The sequence below is a fragment of the Octodon degus genome, unplaced genomic scaffold (genome assembly GCF_000260255.1).
Source record: "Octodon degus isolate 3935 unplaced genomic scaffold, OctDeg1.0 scaffold00112, whole genome shotgun sequence".
NCBI classification, from domain to species: Eukaryota; Metazoa; Chordata; class Mammalia; order Rodentia; family Octodontidae; genus Octodon; species Octodon degus.
Genome location: NW_004524688.1, coordinates 7,311,972 through 7,331,771, shown reverse-complemented (window position 1 = coordinate 7,331,771; position 19,800 = coordinate 7,311,972). Strand labels below are relative to the sequence as shown.

Below are 19,800 nucleotides of genomic sequence, written 5' to 3'. Positions count from 1 at the left end.
CCCCTCATCTTCGAGGCTCAGTAGGGGCACTGTGGTGCCTGCCTATCCTGTGGTCCTCACCTCAGGGTCCTCGTTGGAAGTGTCACTGCACACTCATCCCCCAGGACCTTCCTTGAGCTCAGCTGCTTTTTACATTCTGAGTGCATCTCCAGGCCCCTGGGCCCACACGTCCTCTGCTTTTTTCTGTTTTTTCCCTGTGTTGGGCTTGCTGTGACTGAATGGCAGCATATGCTGTTCTTATCCTTAGTGCCTCTTGTGGCCCCCAGGCACTGTCCAGTGATTGCCTTGGTTGGCCCTGGGCTCTGTGGGAACCTTGGGAACCTCTACCTGTGTTCACAGCACAAAGGTTCTTAGATTTTATTTTATTTGTAGCAAGGGTGGGACTTGCTGTGCTGCCCCACCCAGACTGTTCTGGGCTCAAAGAATCCTCTTGCGTCAGCCTCACAGTAGCTAAAATGACAGGTATGTGCCACTGTACCCAGCTTGTACGTATACTGGAGAGTTAGTAATTTTTTTTTTTTTGATCCTTGGTCTCGCTGCTCAGCTCGGACTCATAGCTTCTGGGTAGCTTCTCACTGGGTAGATTTCAGCCTCCCCAGCACTGAATTACAGGCATGCACCACCACCACCACCCAGTCTCAGTGGCCAGCCCAGCTTGCCTAGGGGTAGGGCCGGCACAGCCTGTGGTGCTGAGGATCAAACCCCAGTCCCTGTGCTTACCTAAGCAGGCACTTAGTCCCACTGAGCTATCACCTCGGCCCTAAGGAATTATTTTTGTAGTAGCAGTGAAATAAAAAAAGAAGGAAGACATTGTGACAGAGCCTTGGGGATCCAAATTCCTGAGGATTCCAAGGATTGGCTGGATCCAGCTGGTGCCAGGGCAGGGGCTGGCCGGGATGAAGACCCCAGGGATGCATCTGAGCTGCCCATGTGCCCGCGTTGGGAGGAGACTGACTTGCCCTCACTGGATCTAGTCCCTGGACCATCTGGGGAGGCAGAGCCTCTTTGGAGACGTGAGCCCTGTTAACAGCTACAGCTTAGGGCCAGGGAGATGGCTCAGCAGCACAGATGCCTGCCTGGCAATCGCAGGTTCCTGAGTTTGATCCCGGGAACCAAAACAAAACAAAACAACAAAAACCAGCTGCAGCTTAATTTTCTGAATTCCTCCCTTGTGGACTGGGACTAGCCCAGGGCCATGAAAGAAGGCAGCTGTGGTGGAGCAGCAGGAAGACACCTGGGGCCCAGATGCTTCCCCCACGAATCCTGAGAGTGAGGATCCAGGCTCCACAGGAGGGCGCCTATGCGACCCATTTGCCCCCCTGGGCTACCTTCTTCTGGACTTTCTGTTTCTAAGCAGGTGAGAGAACATCAAGAAAGTGTATCAGGGCGGCTAGGGATGCACATGTAGAGATTAGGAATATAAAGTAAAACTTCTGGGCTAGCCCAGTGGCAGAGTGCTCCGTCCATAGTAGCCACAACATGGACGCACCTGGGCTATCACCGATGCATGGGGTCGGAACAACGTGGCCTCTTCATTAAACGGAGTGTTGTTTAGCCATGGAGAAGGGAGAAGCGCTGAACGCTGCTACAACACAGGTGAGCCCTGTGGTCATTAGGCTCAGTGGAAGAAACCATATACCACGCAATCGCACTCCCTTGAGATGCCCAGAATAGGCAGATCTCTAGAGAGAAACTAGTTTAGTGGTTCCAAGGAGATCTGGGGTGGGGAGTGGCTGCTAAATGTGGGTGGGGGTATTTGGGGATGATAGACATGGTCTAGAATTTTAAGGTGAAGATTATGTGATTCTGTGAATATATTAAATTCCATCGAGTTGTTCACCTTCAGGTGGTAAAGTGAAGAGCTGGGTGGGGATGCATACCTGCCGTCCCAGCACTCCAAAGGCTGAGGTAGGAGGTTGGTGAATTTGAGCCCAGCCTGAACTACATATCCTGCTGTGGTCCTGTCTCAAACAATCAAAAAAGAAAAAGTTAAGTGGTTAGTTACTAAACAACAGAGCTGGCTCCTGGGAGGACAGACTCAAAGTCACCTAGAGGTCAAATGGGCTGGATGTGTGGGGAAGGAGCCAAGTACTGGCCCGAAGGTCTCATGATGCCCCCTGATAAGGTGCAGCCAGGTGGGTTCCCACTTGCCAATCCCTCAGGCTGGCTGCTGGACCCAAGGGTGCAGGCTCTGGAGGCTCTCTCTTGAGTCTTGAGGTATGTGACCTCCTGCCTGCCTGGCCCAGTATCCCAGCCTGGCTTGGGGTGAGGAACACTGGGACAGAGCTCTCAGTCCCTCTCCTGTCAGGTGGGTGTACAGGTTCCCTGAAGACTGGAGCTCATGCCCTCTGGGATCCTGGCAGCTGCCAGTGGGGCTCAATGAGTGCTCAGAGCACAGGAGGGCTTCGAGGCTGGGGTCAGGTACCCCAGCAGTTAGCACGGGAGCCAGCTCCACACCACTGCCCTGGGCAGTTAGCACTGGCACTGCAGGGTGGGAGTCAGGCTGTCAGCCCATGGGCAACCCACCTCTGTCCCAGCCTTGCCCAGCCCTGGCCTTGTCTCCTGCTGGGGTCGTGGAGCCGTATCTCATTGCTGGTATAGGGGCCAGCGCCCTGGATGCTGGGCTCCTGTGCCAGCAGACTGTGAGTGGGATATGGAGTGTCCCGTGTGGCTGCAGGCACAGCTGGCCATGTTGACTGGATGCTCCTCGTGTGTCACCACATCCCAGGAATTGCAGGGGGCACATCTGTGACTGCATGTACGTCTGTGTCCTTGTGTGTGGCTGTGTGCACACATGCTGTAGGCATGTTGTGTGCATGCCTTTGCACATGCATATGTGTACATGTCTGTGTTGCTAACATGTTAGGTATGTGAGTGCTGTGGTTTGGCTGGGCCTGGGCCTCCCAGCTCCTCCCGCTCTCCGCTGGGGGTGGGGGGCAGTTTCCACATGGGCTGATTTTTCTCTCCTAAGCTCCAAATGTGTCTTCTCAAGATTGCACGCTTAGATCCTGAAATCTTCAAAGATGAGGCCTGGCGGGAAACATAAGCTGACTCACCAGCCAAGGCTGACCTTTGTGCAGCTGAAGAGCAGGGCGCGCCCTTGTTCCCTGGGGGCCTGTGTGTTTTTAGACTTTTGTCCCAAATGACACATTGCCTGTAATACCCACATGTGTCCCCAGGGCTCTCCTCCCTCTGCTCCCAGACTCCTAAATGTTCAGGTGGCTGAAGCTTCCAGCTTGAGCTGTCTGAGCCCCATGTCACCGCCAGGGTCCTGCCTAACCTGGTGGCAGGGCTGAGGCTGACTCACCACTCTGGGTGTACCGGGGGCTTCCTTTCTTCCCTGCTCTCCCAGGCAGCACTCTGGGGTGGGGCCACCTGCTGCTGGTCACCCTGTTGGCTCTCAGCGCCCTGGCAGCCCATCAGAGGACAGCTCTCCACACCATTTCCCTTGGCTCGCTTTCTGTTTGCTTTGGCACAGCTGCACCTTACCTCCCAATTTGAACCCGGTTTTTCAAGTTTTAGACCCACCTGTGCTGTGGCCCCAGGGCCCCGTGGGTTGGTTGTGTGTGCATCAGGTGTGGCCAGTTAGAAAGGCCAGTTATCCCTGCAACCCTCAGCAGCATGGGCCTGGGAGGGCCTAGTGGGAAAAGTTGAGAGGCCTCAGAGTCCGCTGATGGGACCTGGGCCTGTTGTCCCTGGTATCTCTCTCAACACACACTCCTGCCGGCCCGTCTCCCAGGATCTGGCTGCTCATCTGGCAGAATGGCCGGTGACTCTCCACACCGATTCTGGGATGCTTAGAACAGAAGGCTCGGGGGTGCTATCCCTCCTGCCAGCAAGGTGCGGGTGGCACTGCAGGGGTTAAGTGCCGTGGCTGTGCACGCTCAGGCTGCACGTGCACACCGCTTCCTGCAGCTGCTGGTAAAATGCAGCTTAAAAATTCACTTGTGTGGGCTGATTCTGCGCAGCACCAGTTTGCAGCTCAGGGCTGCGTGCAAGCCCAGGTCTCTGCAGCGTTGCCTCGGCGTCCCCTGCATGTGCACCTGCCACGTGGCATGGGGCTCTGGGGACAGGACAGTAGGCTAGGGTCTGGGTCTGAGTGTTTCCATAGCCCAGGTAAAATGGTGACAACTGTCCCCACTGGGCCTCTGACACTTGTACCTGACAAGAATCTTGGCAGAAGCTTGATAAACCCTTACAGGTTTTCTACAGGATTTGCTGTTGGACAAGACCATATTCCATGTCATGTCTCCCCCCACATCCCAGTATTGAGGATTGAGCTTAGGGCTTTCCTAAGCAGCATCCCCCATACCTACCCATTTTTCTTTTTCTTTTTTTTTTTTTTTGGTTGGGAACGAGATAGGATCTTGCTAAAATTGCTCAGGCTGGGCCCAGACTTGCAGTCCTGTGCTTCCTGCAGGATTGAATTGGTTCTTCTTAAGTGTTTTCTTGAGTTTGTGTTCAAGAGAATGTGTGTTTTCTATTTGATGTTGACTATAATTCCGAGACTTAAAGAATGTGGTGAGCCCCGTGGGCACCACATAATAGACATCCAGCAGAGAGAATGTGATTTGTCATAGTCACTGCAGTCCCTTGCTTCACCTTTTGATTGCTTCTCTTGAGGGGGAACAGAGCAGCAGTCTTGAGAAGCCTTGGTGTGGGTGATATCCCAAGGGTGAGCAGGCCGCAGGGCTGAGGAATAGAGCAGGTTCCCTAACTAGGCCAGATCTTGTGCCCGTCATGATCACCTGGTGCCCTCTGGCCTTGGTTGTTGAAGCCAGTTCCTGAATTTCTGTGGGGCCCTGAGAGTTAGCAGGTAGACCCAAGACCTCCTATGTCACAGGAACACAAACCAAACCCAGAATATGCTTTTCCCTGTCCTGGGGAATCTGTAGAAAGCTAGGAGACAAAGGGACATATGGGGGCTGCCAGTGTGGCCTTGTGTGTTCCGATAGGAGCTGAACCTTCCCTCTGAGAGTCTGTATCTGCAGCCCCACTATCCCTGTCACCACCATCTCTACTCCAGCCCCTGGGCCGGCCTGAGTGGTCCCAAAGCTTCCCTTCAACCCGGATGAGGACCGGGCTGTGTCATGCTACCTTTTGTTTCATTGTCTCCAGCCCTTGTCCTGAGGACCATGTAGCCCACAGGTCAGAGTTTAGCTCATGGCCTCTCCTGCCTTAGGCTCTCCTCCTGCCTTCATCCTGTGGTTCTTCATGGCCTCCAAGCATTACTAGTCATGTTGCTACAGTTCCTGGAGGGCACGCTGCACTCTCATCCCAGGGCACGCAGCAGTGTCTGGGCCCATCATCACCTGGCTGCCAGATGGGCAGAGCCTATGCCAAGTCTCCATGGCCTCCACAGAGATGCATGGTGTGCTGTGGAGCTGGGGAGATGCAAGTTTAGTTGAATGAGGTGTAGGTACCACTGAAAATAGCGTTCCCGCCAGGAGGGCTGGGCTGGCTCGGTGGAACCCAGGTCGGCCGTGGAAGCTGAGCAGGGCTGAGTCCTGGCTCTGGCCACTGGACAGCTCTGCTTGCTCACTGGATGCAAGGGTGCTGGTGCGCCTGGTTTGTGCTGATCAGGAAAGGTGACCATCAAGCGCCTGGTTCTTGGTCCGTGCCCAGTGTCCCTGTGGCCATGAGAGTTGAGGCAGCTGTAGAGGAGCTGGCCTTCCTGGAACCCAGAAAAACTCCCAGGAGGGGTAGAGACACTTGGGGCCAGCCAGCTGCTTTCCTGGGGGAAGTGTCATCTAGATAAGGCTTCCTCCAGGGCTCTTAGGGAACTTGTTCTGGTTTCTGTGGACCTTGGTAAGCACCAGGGGCTCCTCAGTAACTGCCCTGCCTGCTTACGTCTGGAGCAGAGCCTTGGACCATATACCCTGGAGTGTTCAGATATGAAAAGAAAGACAAGCCCTTCAGGCAGGACTCAGAGGCAGGGCTTACTAGAAAATGACCCACACTCCAGACAGGAATGGGCCCTCCTGTTTGTGTTCAAGGCACATGGTCACTCAGCAAATGCTCGCCTGGACTCCTCTAGCTGCCCTGTCTGCAGATAAGGCCACTAGGCCATTTGCCTAAGCGGCAGGTGGTCCTGAGAGTCTCAGGGACAGAGGCAGGTGCCCACTCCCTGCTGGGAGCCTCAGTTCCATGGGCACTGATTTTGGGGTGGAGCTCTGATGACTCACTGTCCAGCTGAGAAGGAAGAAGTATCCTAAGCCTGTCATCCCTGAGGCGTCACCTTTGCTGGTTGTTTCCTGTCCTCTGTGTCCCTGAGGCCTCTCCCCTGCTGTTTTCTCTGTCCCCAAGGCCTCTCCATCTGGTCTTCTCTGTATCCCCTGCCCTGACAGAAGTGGAAGTGAGTGGAATGAAGTGAGCCCACATTGGGTGGGTGGTTGTTGGCACCTGCATGTGTGTGCCCTCTGTGATGCCTGGGAGGAGGCGCATAATAGTTCTCTCTGTCCTGAGACCCTTTTCATTCTAGAACTTTGTTCCTCTTCCGATCTCTTCCCACTCACTCCCCATCTGTTTGGCCTTGGCCCCTGGGAGCCTGTGGGGTCCCAGGCAGCCTGCAGCAACTTGCTGAGCAGAACCTCCTGTCACTCCCAGTCCATGGGCCCCTAAGATGGCCTGCTGGTATCCTGCTCAGCCCCAGGGTATGGGGGACAGGTGGCAATTTACTGTGTGTAACTGTTTTCTTTCTTGCTGTCTTGCCTCCTAGGGGACGTTCTCTTCCAGATGGCTGAAGTCCACAGGCAGATTCAGAACCAGCTGGAAGAGATGGTGAGTCCAGCACCCAGTCTGTAGGTAGGAGGGACAAACACAGGGCGACTGGGCATCAGAGCTGAGTGCTTTGAAATGGAATCTATGTGGGACTGTGTCACAGTCCTGTGGCCACAGTGCCAGAGGCATGCCCTGGGCTCAGGACAGGAGTCAGTGGCCATGCTGAGCAGCTTGGGGTTCCAGGGTACAAGACCTGGGAGAAGGGGACATGGGCCAGGCCAGGGTCTCCAGCTCAGCTGCCCTGGACTAGGGTCTGTGAGCACTGATTCCAGGGAAGCCTTCGTGGTAACCCTAATAACCTGGCACCCACCACTGGGAGGCTAGAAAGTCAGATTTCCTTTGGACCTCAACTGTGTCGTCAGATAGTTGTCCCTGAACCAGCACTGTTGGGGGAGACCAGCCGTCAGGGTCTCATCTACAGCAAGAGGCTTCTCGTTTCCCTTCAGGTCCAAGTCAGTCAGCCTCGGCCTAAGTCACCATAAAACAGGATGGCAGAAGGACAAGGGAGAAAGGTTCTGTTTTCCTTTAGTAGTGGGTCCTTTAAGGCTGTGGACTCCCTAGATTAACAAGATTTGGGACTTCACCTACACTTAGTCCTGCAGCCTTTGCTCCTCAGGACCTGGGCCCTTCTGTCTGCCATAGTCCAGGGCTCCTGCTCACAGGCTGTGTGGGGGAGCTCAGTGCTGGTCTGTTTTCTCTCTGTGTCTAGCTGAAGTCTTTTCACAATGAACTGCTCACACAGCTGGAGCAGAAGGTGGAGCTGGACTCCCGGTACCTGAGCGTAAGTACAGCCTGCAACACACTTCCCGGGCTTGTGTGTGTTCACCTCCTTCCCTTTGTCTATGTCAGCTCCCTGCCTGGGTCTCCCACTCAGGCTGGTGCCTTGGCCTGGGTGTTCTGGTGCCCATGGCCCTGTGGATGAACCAGTGGTGTCCAGCTCCCTGTGCAGTTCTCCCAATTCTCCGTCACTTATAAAGCTGATTACAGGGCCTTGCTGCCCTTTGGAGCCCTCACAGGCACCCCAGCACATTGTATTTCACTGTCTGTTCCCATGAATGGGAATGAAATTGAGAGCCCCAGCTCCTTGGCTGCATACACAAAACCAAGTCTGTGAGTTACTGCATATATTTACTGTGCTTGGCAAGGAAGTAGAGCGGGGCTCCCATCCCCAAGTCTGGTTTTCTCTGTGGAAAGCAGACACCCGCCTGGGAGCACAGCATAAGGCTGAAGTCTTGGGCTGAGACCCCTGTTCTGATCACTGCTGATCACTTCCTGCAGTCCTGCACCAGGGGAGAGCTGAGGAGGGAGGAAGAAGGGATCTGCTGCTAAGCTGTTTCGATGGGACTCACAGGCCTCTGTTTTGTTGTGGACCTCCAGGCTGCCCTGAAGAAGTACCAGACAGAGCAGAGAAGCAAAGGAGATGCTCTGGACAAGTGTCAGGCTGAGCTGAAGAAGCTCCGCAAGAAGAGCCAGGGGAGCAAAAACCCTCAGAAGTACTCAGACAAGGAGCTGCAGGTAGGGTTGCCCGGTGCTGGGCACTCAGCTTGCTCCCCACATGGGCCCTCCTCTCAGCTTGGGACTGCACAGCTCTTTAGTGACGGGTAAAGGGAAAATCCCTCACTTGCCCACAGCCTTCATTCTCGGCCAAGCCTCTGGGCCTGCTGGCCTGGGAGTTCCATAGTGAATGCATGTGATCTCAGCTGCTGGGAAGGCTAGCCCCTTGGCCCCCTGCCTTGCTATCAGCAAAGGCTTCTGGGAGTTTCTTGGCTGCTGGAGCAGATATCCAAATTTTCCCTGTGTGCCCCTGAATTGCACCAGGAACCAGGTCCCAGATCGTTACTAATTACTGTGATTACCCACCCCTGTCAGGGGCAGCCATGGCACATGGCCCTGGGGGCTCCTGAGAGGCTGGCTTTTTGTGTTTCTCTCCCTTCCTGCCAGAGTTAGGCCATTATGCCCCATAATTACATGCATGAGGGTCAGACTCCCAGCCACTGTCTTGACCCAGAGCAGCCCCAGACACCCCTTGTCCACTCCTGAGGTCACTGCAGCACAGATAAGGAGGGAACTCAAAGAAGCACATGCAGTCATTTGTAAAGGAGACAGCTGGAAAACCCCAGCTGTTCTAGCAGAAGTTTCTAGAAGAGCCCTAGGGCAGGTTTGGGTGTAGCTCTGTGGTTAGTATCTGGCCCGGGGCTCTGCTCCTCCTGCTGATAGTCAGTGCCTCAGGCCTCTCCCTAAGACCAGGAGGACAGTTTTGTGTCCATTCCTGGTCCTGGTAAGCAGCAGGCATCCCTGGAGGAGACACTTGGAGAAGCTGGGCTGTGCCAAAGGGGAAGACAAGCCAAGCAGCTATGGATGAGAGTAATGACCCCATGCCCAGAAGAAACAGCAGCAGGAGCAGGAGGTGCAGCCCCAGCAACACTGCAGCTGCTTGGCAGAAATGGGTCCTGCCAGTTTCTGTGTGTCCAAGGTCTTTGCTGTGGTTACTTTGTTTTGGTTGCCGCCCAAAGCCAAGGCTGCTTGAGGGACTGATCCTGTTGTGGAGAGCATTTTGAGCCATCACCCTAGACAGGCTCTCCAGGGGACCTGGGGCTGAGGAGCCCAAAGTTGTACACACTTGATACTTTTTCTCTTTTCTCTGACCTTTCATGCCTTCTGAATTCTTAACCAGTGGACAGCATTTGTAGCTTTTTTATTTAAGGTTTTTTGTTTGGTTTTGTTTTTAGTTTTTAGTACAAGGTCTACAGAGTCTCACTACACAAATCAGATTTGTAGTGATCCTTCCTGTTTTTCATCCTCCCAAGTGCTGGGATTATAGGCCACGCCCAGTCTCAACCATGCCCCGGGGGTGGGACCAGCAGGAGCATTGGTAGCTTTTTGTGTCTGGTGTGGTATAGTCAGCTTGTTTGGAGGTTCATCTGCACCGTAGCGTGTGGGCATGCGATTGGCTTTTGTCTTGGGATATTGGTACCTTCCCTCCACAGCTCAGCAACTGTGGGTCACATGAGTGTGTAAGGCCCTTCCTGCTCAGGGTCAGGTCCTTGACCCATGCACAGGCCTGTGCTGTGGCGAACTCTCTAGGAACCATTGTGGGCGTGTCCAGTTGGGCTGAGATTATGACCTACCCAGGCCAGAAATGCCCATTTTCTCCCAGCTCATCGACAGTCTACTTTCCTTTTCTCCAATTCCAGCCCAGAAACTACCCCATGCCGCTGATGCCAGCCCTGTCTCTTCAGGGAATATTGACCACGCACCCCTGTCTCAACTGTCAGTGGAATTGGGGCAGAGGTGGGATCTGCCCCTGTAGCTGCCCCTGCCTTCTTCTTGCACATGGGTGGGGTTGCCTGTCTGGCTGTCTGTTGGGTGCTCCCACCTGCAGGGCCATGTGACTGTCTGGGTACTCCTTCCTCTCAGGGCTACTTTGATCATTGCCTCTTACTGGCTGGGGTCTGGGTATGGAGGCCACTTGAGAGATGTCCATTCTGTTTCCACCACTGTGGGCTTCTTGCCTTGGATAAGGCAGGGCCCTATGCCTCCCTCACCTGTCCAGATGGCTGCCTGTGAGGGTACTGTAGGCACCATGCTGAAAATGCTCAGTACACAGCTGAAGGTGTTGGTGGCAGGGGTCATTCTGATAGCCTACAGGTGTCCCTCCCACTGTAAACTCCAGGCCCTAAATTGAGAATCCTTGGGCCCCAGGACCGATGCACCAGCTGCAATCGGTGTGAAGTCAAGTTCCTGCAGCTCTGGGAGGTCAGGGCTTTGGGCAGATATGAAGAGTGAGGTGTGCTGATGCCCCAGTCTGTCTATCCTGGTGGGACAGAGCCAGAAGCTGGGGTGTTGGGGTCCGTGGTCCTCCCAGCCCCTGGGGCCTGGGCTTGAGCGAAGTGTGGTGGGGCTGTAGTGAGCAGGAGTAGGAGCAGAGAGCAGCAGCTGAGTGTGGGGTGCAGCAGTGCCCCAGATGTGCGTGCCTCTAGCTGCTGACGCCTGTGACCACACTTCCCAGGGCCACAGCCTTCTGGCTCTCTGACTTTCCCTTGGCCACATCTGATGCTGAGAGCCTTCTGGGCCTGGGGCTTCTTTTGTCCCTTGTCCTTAATGACTAGCACTATCTCTGTCCCCATCACCTGGCTCTCACTGAGCTGCCTCTTGGCTTAAGAACTCGCAGTACTTCTCTGAGCCTCAGTTTCCCTGACTGTGAGGTAGGCAGCTCTACCTTCCTCCTTCTCTGTCATGGACAGGGCCTCCCAGGCTAGTTGAAGTTGATGTCCATCTGCCATGTCACATGGGAGCTCTGGCTCCCATCCCAGGTGCCCACAACTTCTGCCTTTCTAGACCCTCTCTTCCCTGTCTCTCTATAAGAAAGAGCCAAGTGTTTGATTTCCCCACAGCCGAGTTCCTCCTGGGACGGGATGAGCATCCCACTCAGCTGCCACATGGGATCGGTTTCAAGCGCTCAACATTTCCATTTCTTGTCTCGTGTGCTGAGGATGGAACCCAGGGCCTCTACATTCTGGGCAAGGGCTCCGCCTTGGAACCATGCCCTGGCCCCTTCCCTTTGTTCTTGAGGACGGGAAGCAGAAAGGCTGCTGCAGTGGTGGAGAAGCCTCCGGCCAGGCCAGGGTACTCTTGCAGTCCCTCACTCCATGTCTGAGTTGGGCAGGGTTCTGCGGAACTGGGAGGGAGCCATCCTGGCTGTCGTGGCCGGGGGATGGGGGAGACAGCCTGCTTGGCAGCTGTGTGGGTGCCTTCCCTGCCCAGCTGCTCAGTGAGTCCTGCCGGGACCCTTTGCGTGGCAGTGCTACAGCTCCTGCCCCTCTGGAGGGGCAGAAATCCTTGGCAGCTGAGTGAGCTGGCTGCTGTTGCTCTAGGCAAGGCCCTGTCCCTCCTTGCCAGCTCTACCCCTGCTCAGCCCCATCCTCAGCCTGGCCTCAGTCCTGCATCAGCCCACCCCTGTGGCCTGCCTGGCCTGAAGGCAGGCCTGGTTACCAGGGAAAGGCCCTTTACTGGGGGAGTCCAAGACTCTCCACCTCTTGAGGGAGGGGTACTGGGGATTGAATTCAGGGCCTCATGCGTGCTGTACCCTAGCCTGGTTTCACTTCTTTTGAGACAGTCAAAGTTGCCCAGCCTGAGCGCCAGCCTTCATCCTCCTGGCTCAGTTGTCATGGTGTCATCCTTGTTATCACTGCTAAAGCCCATGCCTAGTGCAGACCACCTCTGCTGGCACCATTAGGGGAAGAGGTGCTTGAGGCCCCGCCATTCTGGTCTTCTCAGGTGTGGCTCTGAGGGCTGGACAGGAGGGCTCAGAGATGTATTTGCCAGATTTGGGTTCCCTGCTGCACCCAGGAGGTGAGTAACTGGTTTGCTAAACTGGTGGCTGCCATCACCAGTGTGTTGGGAGCCCGACAGTGCTACAGGCCCCGTCGGCCTTCTGGACAGGAGCTCACCAAGGAGGAACCCTTGTCACTCATGGGCTTAGCCCTATGACCTCAGGCATCTGCCTGGCAGAGGGTCCCCAGTACGTGCTGCCCTCCCCCATAGTACCTCTGCCATTGGACATTGCCAGAGGTTAGTCCATGTGTGACAGTGGCCAGGCCTGTGGCCCAGACTGCCCTGAGGGTAGTTGTGCCCAGCAGTCACCACCCACAGCTATGGCAGGGGAGGGAGATACAGCTGCTTGGGTAGAGGGAGAGTGAGGTTACCCAGACCCTGCCCAGAGAGAGGAATGAGACATCTCGGGCCTGCCGCATAGCCCACTCAGGTTCGGGACTGTTCTGAGCCTGTGAGGCTATGGGTTGGGATTTCCACAGAAAAAAAACTAATTTTAATTATAGGTCAGGGAACAGGAGCATAGAAGCATTTGGGCCACTAACTGGGACAAAGAGTTTTATATAAAAGGAGGGATGTGCCAGAAGACATCCTTACAGCTTGAGGGCTGTGCCTCCCCCCAATAACCCTGGGTCCCCTGTCAGTCACTGTCCAGTGGAACATGCAGAACCATTCTGAGGGACACAGCTGATGTGCTCTGTGTCCAGCTGAGGTATGAAGGGGCCATTTCAGGCCTCGGGTGTTCCCAGCCTGTATCCTCCTCATGCGGACGGGATGTGCCAAATCTCCATACTTCGTGGAGCCCAGGCAGGAGGCAGGCAGGGAGCCATGATTTAGTGGTCTGCCCTGGTCCTTGGTCCCCAGGAGCTCTGTCCCCAGGAGGTAGCTACTGGGCTGCATGGTCTCCGGGGTAGGGCCATTGTGCTGAGCTGCCCTCTGTGGGATGAGCAGGTCACTTCATGGCCACTGCTTTTCCTCCCCCTGCCTGCCACAAGACCTATCTGGGTATCCTGTGAGTAGCTGAGCTGCCCCAGTACTCAGGACTCTGGGTGATTCTGACCAAAACCTTTCCTGGCCAGCCAGGGTCCCAGGGCTCCCTGCTGAACGGTCAGGGGACATGAGGATCCCCTGTGCCCAACACTCAGAGACTCACTGGTCAAAGCCAGGAGGACCATGGACATCGTTCTTTGGGACTGAATTTCTCCTGATGTTTTTGTCCTATTGGACCCCTCCCCCTGCCTCACTCTTACTGAGCACAGGTAGGAGGCCTTCCTGAGTGAGAGCCCTCTGCCACGTGAGACCTTTTCCATTCCTCCCCTGTGTCTGTGTCACCACGCTCCCTAGCGCTTGCCCTTGTTCTCTCTGGAGTGGAGCGACCTAGACCACACCAGGCCGAGTGTCTCCATGTCCCTTAGGAACCCACTGTTCACGCTGTGCTTGGCAGTGTGTACTGTTGAGTGGTGGGTTGGGGCTGGGGAAGGCAGTTTGCCTTTCTTGACCTGGAGCAGCTGAGACTCCAAGCAGTACTAGGGCACCAAAGTCGTTGGGAGAACCCAGAAAGAAGCAGCTGGAGGCAGGCAGGCAGGCCCAACCTTGCGCAGATCATGCCAGGCACAGGTGGACCCTGCCAGCCCAAGAGCAGATGGCAGAGGTCCACATGGCTCTAGGAAGCCCAGCCTATGTGTCTGCTGACCTGTCCATGGGCCTGCTGCAGGGACACAGGCCTATACCTCCACTCTTTCTCTCTCAGGCCTTCTTGAACCAAGGTTGAGAGGGTGCTGGTTGCTAGAGAGAAAGCCAGTGTCCCTGCCTGTGTTACATGTACCTGTCTCCTGGGAAAGTACATTGCAGGTGCTGGAGTGGCCCTCCTGCTGGTCCTGTAGGGAGAAGGAGCCCTCCTGTGTCCTAGGAAGGTCCCTATTCTAGAGGACTGTAGGGGCAGGGGTGTTCCTGTGCTGGAAACCACCCCACTTTGCTGTTCACCATGACAGAGGGGGTGGTCAGGTGGCCTTGGTATCTCTACGGTATTGAGTCAGCTCTGTGCCCCTTCTGTGTTCTCAGCCCAAACACCCAGACTGCGGTCTGAAAGGGGAGAATGATTCTATTTAAAGGGTTGTATAATTAACAAAGCAAAGATGAAATAACTGTAGTTTAGATCTTCAAAGAAGATAATAGCAGAGGCTAGGAGCCCCGTGGAGGAGCACGAGGAGTTTGCGGGTGACTGAGCCAGCTCTGGCTTGGGCAGAGCTCTCCCTGTCAGCATGGACAGACCCCAAGAACTAGGTGGGCTCCACCTTTCTCTGGGCTGAAATGAGCCAGGGACCTCAACAAAAAGAAAAAGGAGTGTGAACCGTCATAAGCCAGGTCCTCTCAGGCATTCAGACCTTTGTGCACCCAGGAAGCTGGGTGGCGGGGGACAGAGGGCTCATCGCCCTCACCTCACTTGGGGCTTCTGCCTTTCCTGAGGTGGATAAGCGGCCCAGCTTCCTCCTGTGCCTTTGAGCCTGTGGCGTTCTGAGGCAGGGGTTGCTTCTGGATATGTGCTGGCCAGAAAGGGACCATTGGGACCTGTTGCTCACAGCTACCCCCTTGCCAATGGGCTGCAAGCTCAGGGCCACTTCCCCAGCAGTGTGGGAACTTGAGGACCCCTGCAACCTGCCAAAGGTGAACTGCTCTCTTCCCAGGGATGCTGTTGTAACAAACCTGCCTTAGGACATTTTCTTTTGGTGTAGCTGAATACCTGGACCAGGTAACTTTTAAAGGATGGAGGCCAGTTCTGGGAGCTGAGGGTCCAAGTGCCTGTATCTGATGAGGCCTTCTTGACCGTGTCACCTGGCAGAGAAAGCAGGTGTGCTAGCTCGACTCTCTTATAAAGCCACTAATGCCACCTTGATTTCCACCCTCATCACCCCATCTAACCTGAACTCCCAAAGGCACTCCTTGGCCCACACTGGAGTGGAGCGACCTAGACCACACCAGGCCGAGTGTCTCCATGTCCCTTAGGAACCCACTGTTCACGCTGTGCTTGGCAGTGTGTACTGTTGAGTGGTGGGTTGGGGCTGGGGAAGGTGGACCCTGCCAGCCCAAGAGCAGATGGCAGAGGTCCACATGGCTCTAGGAAGCCCAGCCTATGTGTCTGGCTGATTTGGGAGATTAGCTTTCAGCACAGGACCTTCTAGGGATACACCGTGGTCTTCCTCCTCGAGAGCAAGGAGACTGGCTCCTCTGCACTGCCCTGGCCCCGAGCTCACCAGAGCACTTGCATTTGGGAAAAGATCTGAAGGGTTTGTGGTGCTCTGAACCACAGCGGGCCTGGCATCCCCAGGCTTTGTACACACACTTGGGTCTCAGGCCCACCATACCAGGCAGTTTGGGGAGCAGGCCTCAGAGAAGCCCACGGCTGTAGCCAGCAGATCCCAGTGGCTCTAGGCAACGTGAGGTGACTGGTTCTTGTTTCTGCTCCCACATAGGACAGCTGGGGGTGGGGGCTAAGCTGTCCCTCCAGGAGCCCTTGTTCCCAGTGACAGCAGACACTGAGATTTACACCCTCATTTGTGTGAGCTGCAGGGGACCTCCAGGAGCAGCCTAGTTTCTTGCCCTGAGAAATAAGGAAAGCTGAAGCTCAGTGTGATGAGGTGAACCACAGTGGCTTCGGATTTTTCTAGAACACCCCTCCCTGCTCTGAGTCATGGTTTGCTGGGGAGAAGAGACACACGCTCTTGATCACTTCTGTCTTCTCGGATTACAGGGCCACTCAGCCCAGGGTGACTAAGTGGAGCGTTTTGTGGGTCTTAAATGCTTTCAGCTGGGTGTTTCTATAGTGCCGTCACCATAGCACCCAGCTAAGCAAGGAGCTGCAGCAGCGCGGGTGGTGACAAGCTCAGTGCCATTTCAGCTGGCCTGTACCACGTTGTCAAGGTGTAGGGCTCACTTCGTGCTCTGCACTCTTCAGAGAGCTAAGACACCCCTCTTCCCATGGGTACCCCCATACGCCCAGCAGCATAGCACCTTGGGGCCCCACCAGGCTGGCTGCCATTCCCTCAGCCTCCCTGTCCCTCACTGTCCCCTTCGTAGGGTGACACTTCTTACTTGGCCCAAATTTCCAGGACCTGCCCAGCAAACATGTGGCCTTTCTCTGTGGCCTCAGACAGGCATCCAGCAGACTTGACTGTGCTGTGGCCCCAGAGTAGGCAGGGGAGCCCAGGGCCGCTGAACCACGCAGGACCTGGAGACTCTCCTGGTCCTCATGGCCCCTGCCTGGGTTGGCTGTCCATTGGTGGCTCAGGGAACACCTTCAGGAATTGGCTGCATGTGGAGAGACTTGGGACCCCTGCTTTCTGATCACTGGGCTCCGGGCTGTGACCTGAGGGGCTCCAAGCCTTTCTTGGGCTGTTAAGTAGAAATCTTAAACACCACTCCTCCTAGCCCCAGAGGCTGCCAGACCTTGCTAATGAGGCCAGTGCCCCATGCCGCGCACTGCACTCCGGGGAGGAGCGCCTCAGTGTGAAGCTGCATCGCAGCCTACAAACCCAGAAACCAGTGGGGCGGGTGGGCAGCCACTGGCTCGAGCCTCAGTTTAGGAGGTGCTATTCTCAGGGCAAGGGAACTCAGGGGACCTTGCGTCCTGGTTTATGCTGCTGTCCTGTGGTAACTGAATGTTCCAAGTAGCACCTTCTCTTTTCCAAAGTCCTATTAAGGAATAACTTGGGCCGAGGTTGTAGGGCTGGCACCTCTGCCCACTTCTCTTTCTTAGTAACTCAGCCAAGTAAAGGGAACCTCGGCAGCTGCAGGCCAGGGCTGGGTATGGCTTTGGGCCTCTCTGGGCACAAGCTCACCCTCTCCCTGATACTGCCCTGTCCCCTCCAGGTCCTTCCACCCTAAAGCTTCAGAAAGGATTCCAAACCAGGTCCCAGTCACCCTCCTCCATTGCTCCTTGGAACCCTTCCTGCCACAGCCTCAGAGGGTCTGTGACTCTGAATAGCTTCTCCCACCTCCCAGAGTAGGAGCTTCCAAGAGGAGGAGGTTCTGGGAGCAGGGTGGGGGTGGAGGTGGGGGTGGTTGGTAGGTGCATGTTGCATAACCAGAGGAAGAGTACTTGGAGCAGCAGAGAGGGAGGAGGAGGCGGAGGAGATGGCGGCTGTGGCTGTGCCATCATGGCAGGGCGCAGAGCTGCTGGAAAGCTACGCAGGACTGCCTGGAGCCTCTCACTTGGTGCTTGGACTCCTCACTCCCTGAGTGCCATCCTGGATCGCATCAGGCAGGCCCTGTGGCCACTAGGGAGGACCTCGGCTCATTCCTGGTAGCCCCAGCCAGTATCTAGGGCTAGGGTTAGTGGTAGCATGCGCCTGCTATTTTGAGGCCCACTTAGGTTGCCCTCCCAGTGGAGAGGAGTGCAACTCAAATATGGAAGCCGGGGGGCTGCAGCAGCAGAGAGAACAGGGTCTCAGGGGCAGGGCTGAGCAGCTTGCGTGGGGCAGTGTGGCTCACTTGTGCTGGCTGGTGGTCAGACATGGTAGGCTGGTGGCTGCTCCGGGGACCAGCCCACACTAGCTGGGCTCCTCCCTGCCATCCAGCTGAGCCCCGCATGGAGAGGCCCCCAGAGAACAGCCTGCTGCTCACACCCTCATTGCCCACGCTCAGCCGCCCACCCATACTGAGTCAGAGCTGCAGGCAGCGTGAGTCAGATGGGAGGTGCCCTCACAGGCAGGCCTGCCTCTGCAGGAAGACAGCTTTTTCAGGAAGCGGTTCTGCAGGAGCTTCTCTTGACCAGTGATGGGGGGCACCCTCTGCTGCAGGCCAGAGGGAGTTCAGTCTGGGTAGGGTGTGCCAGAGGCAAGGAGAGTCCAGCTCCAGGAAGTGTGCTGGGGAGGTTCTCCTGTGTGCTTTGCAGATCAGGACAGCCAATCACATACTTGCTGACATTTTGAGCTCAAGGCACCTCCTTCGAGGGCCAAGAGGCTTCCAAAGCCACTACATTTGGGCCCATTTTCACCCCATCCTCAGCCTTGGAGGCACCAGGGTAAAGTTGAGGGTCAGGGTCTGGGTCACTTTTCTGTCTTGCTCAGCGAGGGCTGTTCTCCCAGGCACATCCTGATCACTTCAGGGTGACCCACATGTCTCCAGAAAGTGGCCTGTACTATTTCCGTTCAGCGCTTTGTCCTCTCTTCAACCTGTCAAGCACTCAGTTGGGGAGAGCCATGATCTCCTGCAGGACAGTCCCCAAGATGCTTTCCCTGCCCAGCAGAGAAGCACTAAGATAGTCTCAGGGGCTTTTCTCTGGCAGGAGTGTCCCCTGAGGTCCCCTCAGCCAACATCCCCAACTGTAACTGTCCTATGTCTCCTGTTCATACTGAGCTGCAAAAGCCAAGGGACCATCAGGTATCACATGAGGACCAAGCAGCTGGCTTGGGGAAGTGGGGTATAGGCGGAAGGTTGTGTATCCATGCACTTCTGGGAAGTGAGTAATGCCTCAGAGGGGCTGGCCTGGCCCTGGAATATGCTTCATCCTCCCTTCTCGGGAGGAGCTCAGGATCCTGACCCCTCCGCGTGAATTTTGGCCACATTGGTCAGCATGGTCAGGCACACAGAAGTGGCCACCGGGGGTGCAGTCTGCAGGCCTCTCCTGAGTGGCCCAGATGCCCTTCTGTTTCCAGTCTCCCCTTTGTGAGAGTGGGACCTGTTCTGTATGTCCCCAGGGCTGCCCAGAGCCTCTGTATATTCTCCCACCACTTATGCTGCACTGTCCTTCCACCCCCAGTACATTGACGCCATCAGCAACAAGCAGGGCGAGCTGGAGAACTATGTGTCGGACGGCTATAAGACAGCACTCACTGAGGAGCGCAGGAGGTTTTGCTTCCTGGTGGAGAAGCAGTGTGCCGTGGCCAAGAACTCTACCGCCTACCACTCTAAGGTGAGGAAGCTTCTGGGCTGCTGCTGCCGGGCTGGGCTGTTGGGGGAAGCGAGCAAGCACCAGCCAGCAGCCTGCACGTGGGCAGAGCCCAATCTCCACCTGTGCTGTTGAAGTGAGGAAGCTGAGATGACAACTCCTCTGCCCCATTCCCCTTGAAGACTGCAGGGGACAGAGCTCTTCCAGGAAACTACCAGGTCACAGGAACCAAGTGCTCTGAAGCACTGTGTGCCGAGTGGCTTTGAGGCCTTCTTAGGCACCCATGTCTTGGTGAGGCTGGGGCTGGTACAGGCTAGGGAGTGGTACATGGTGCTTCTTGCTGGCACAGGGTCTGTACATGGCCTCCTGGTAGTGTTGACTCTCTGCCTTCACTTACCCTTTCTGACAGCTTCTCCATGGGGTCCCCGACAGGGGCTCTACTTGCCTACAGTGCCAAGGGCTCCCAGCCCCTGGCCAGCAGACCCTGCCATTTAAGACCAGGCCATGTCGTCAGCTCTCTGGACCTCCTGGGCCTGTGTGTATCAGCTGCCACAACCTGGCCGACCCTGAGGGAACTGTCTGCCTCACCATATCCCAGCATGCCCCTGTCCTTTGTTTCCATGTTCTGGCTCTGGGGGCTCCCTGGATGAAACATGCACCTCTGTACTCTCGAACCGTTGGTCTTGTGGCAGCCCAGGGTCTTGGCCTCATCCTCTTCTTTCTCTGTTGACCCCTGAGACTCACACTTGCTGCTGAGGACCCCTTCCTTGCTTCTTAAGCCTGCTCCCTCACCCAGATTCCGC

At 55.9% G+C, this 19,800-nt stretch overlaps 1 protein-coding gene across 8 annotated transcripts in view; it reads left to right on the top strand.

Annotated features, from left to right (window-relative positions):
- Baiap2 (BAI1 associated protein 2) overlaps positions 1-19,800 on the top strand; it is a 68,974-nt gene that overhangs the window by 36,328 nt on the left and 12,846 nt on the right. For all 8 annotated transcript variants that reach the window (XR_002817673.1, XR_002817674.1, XM_023699240.1 and 5 more), the window contains 4 exons: positions 6,719-6,780; positions 7,490-7,561; positions 8,158-8,295; positions 18,869-19,021. Coding sequence is in view for 6 of the 8 variants with exons in the window: in XM_023699240.1 (XP_023555008.1) it covers positions 6,719-6,780; positions 7,490-7,561; positions 8,158-8,295; positions 18,869-19,021 (425 nt within the window). In the remaining 2 variants the exon portion in view is untranslated. The remainder of the gene's footprint in view (positions 1-6,718; positions 6,781-7,489; positions 7,562-8,157; positions 8,296-18,868; positions 19,022-19,800) is intronic.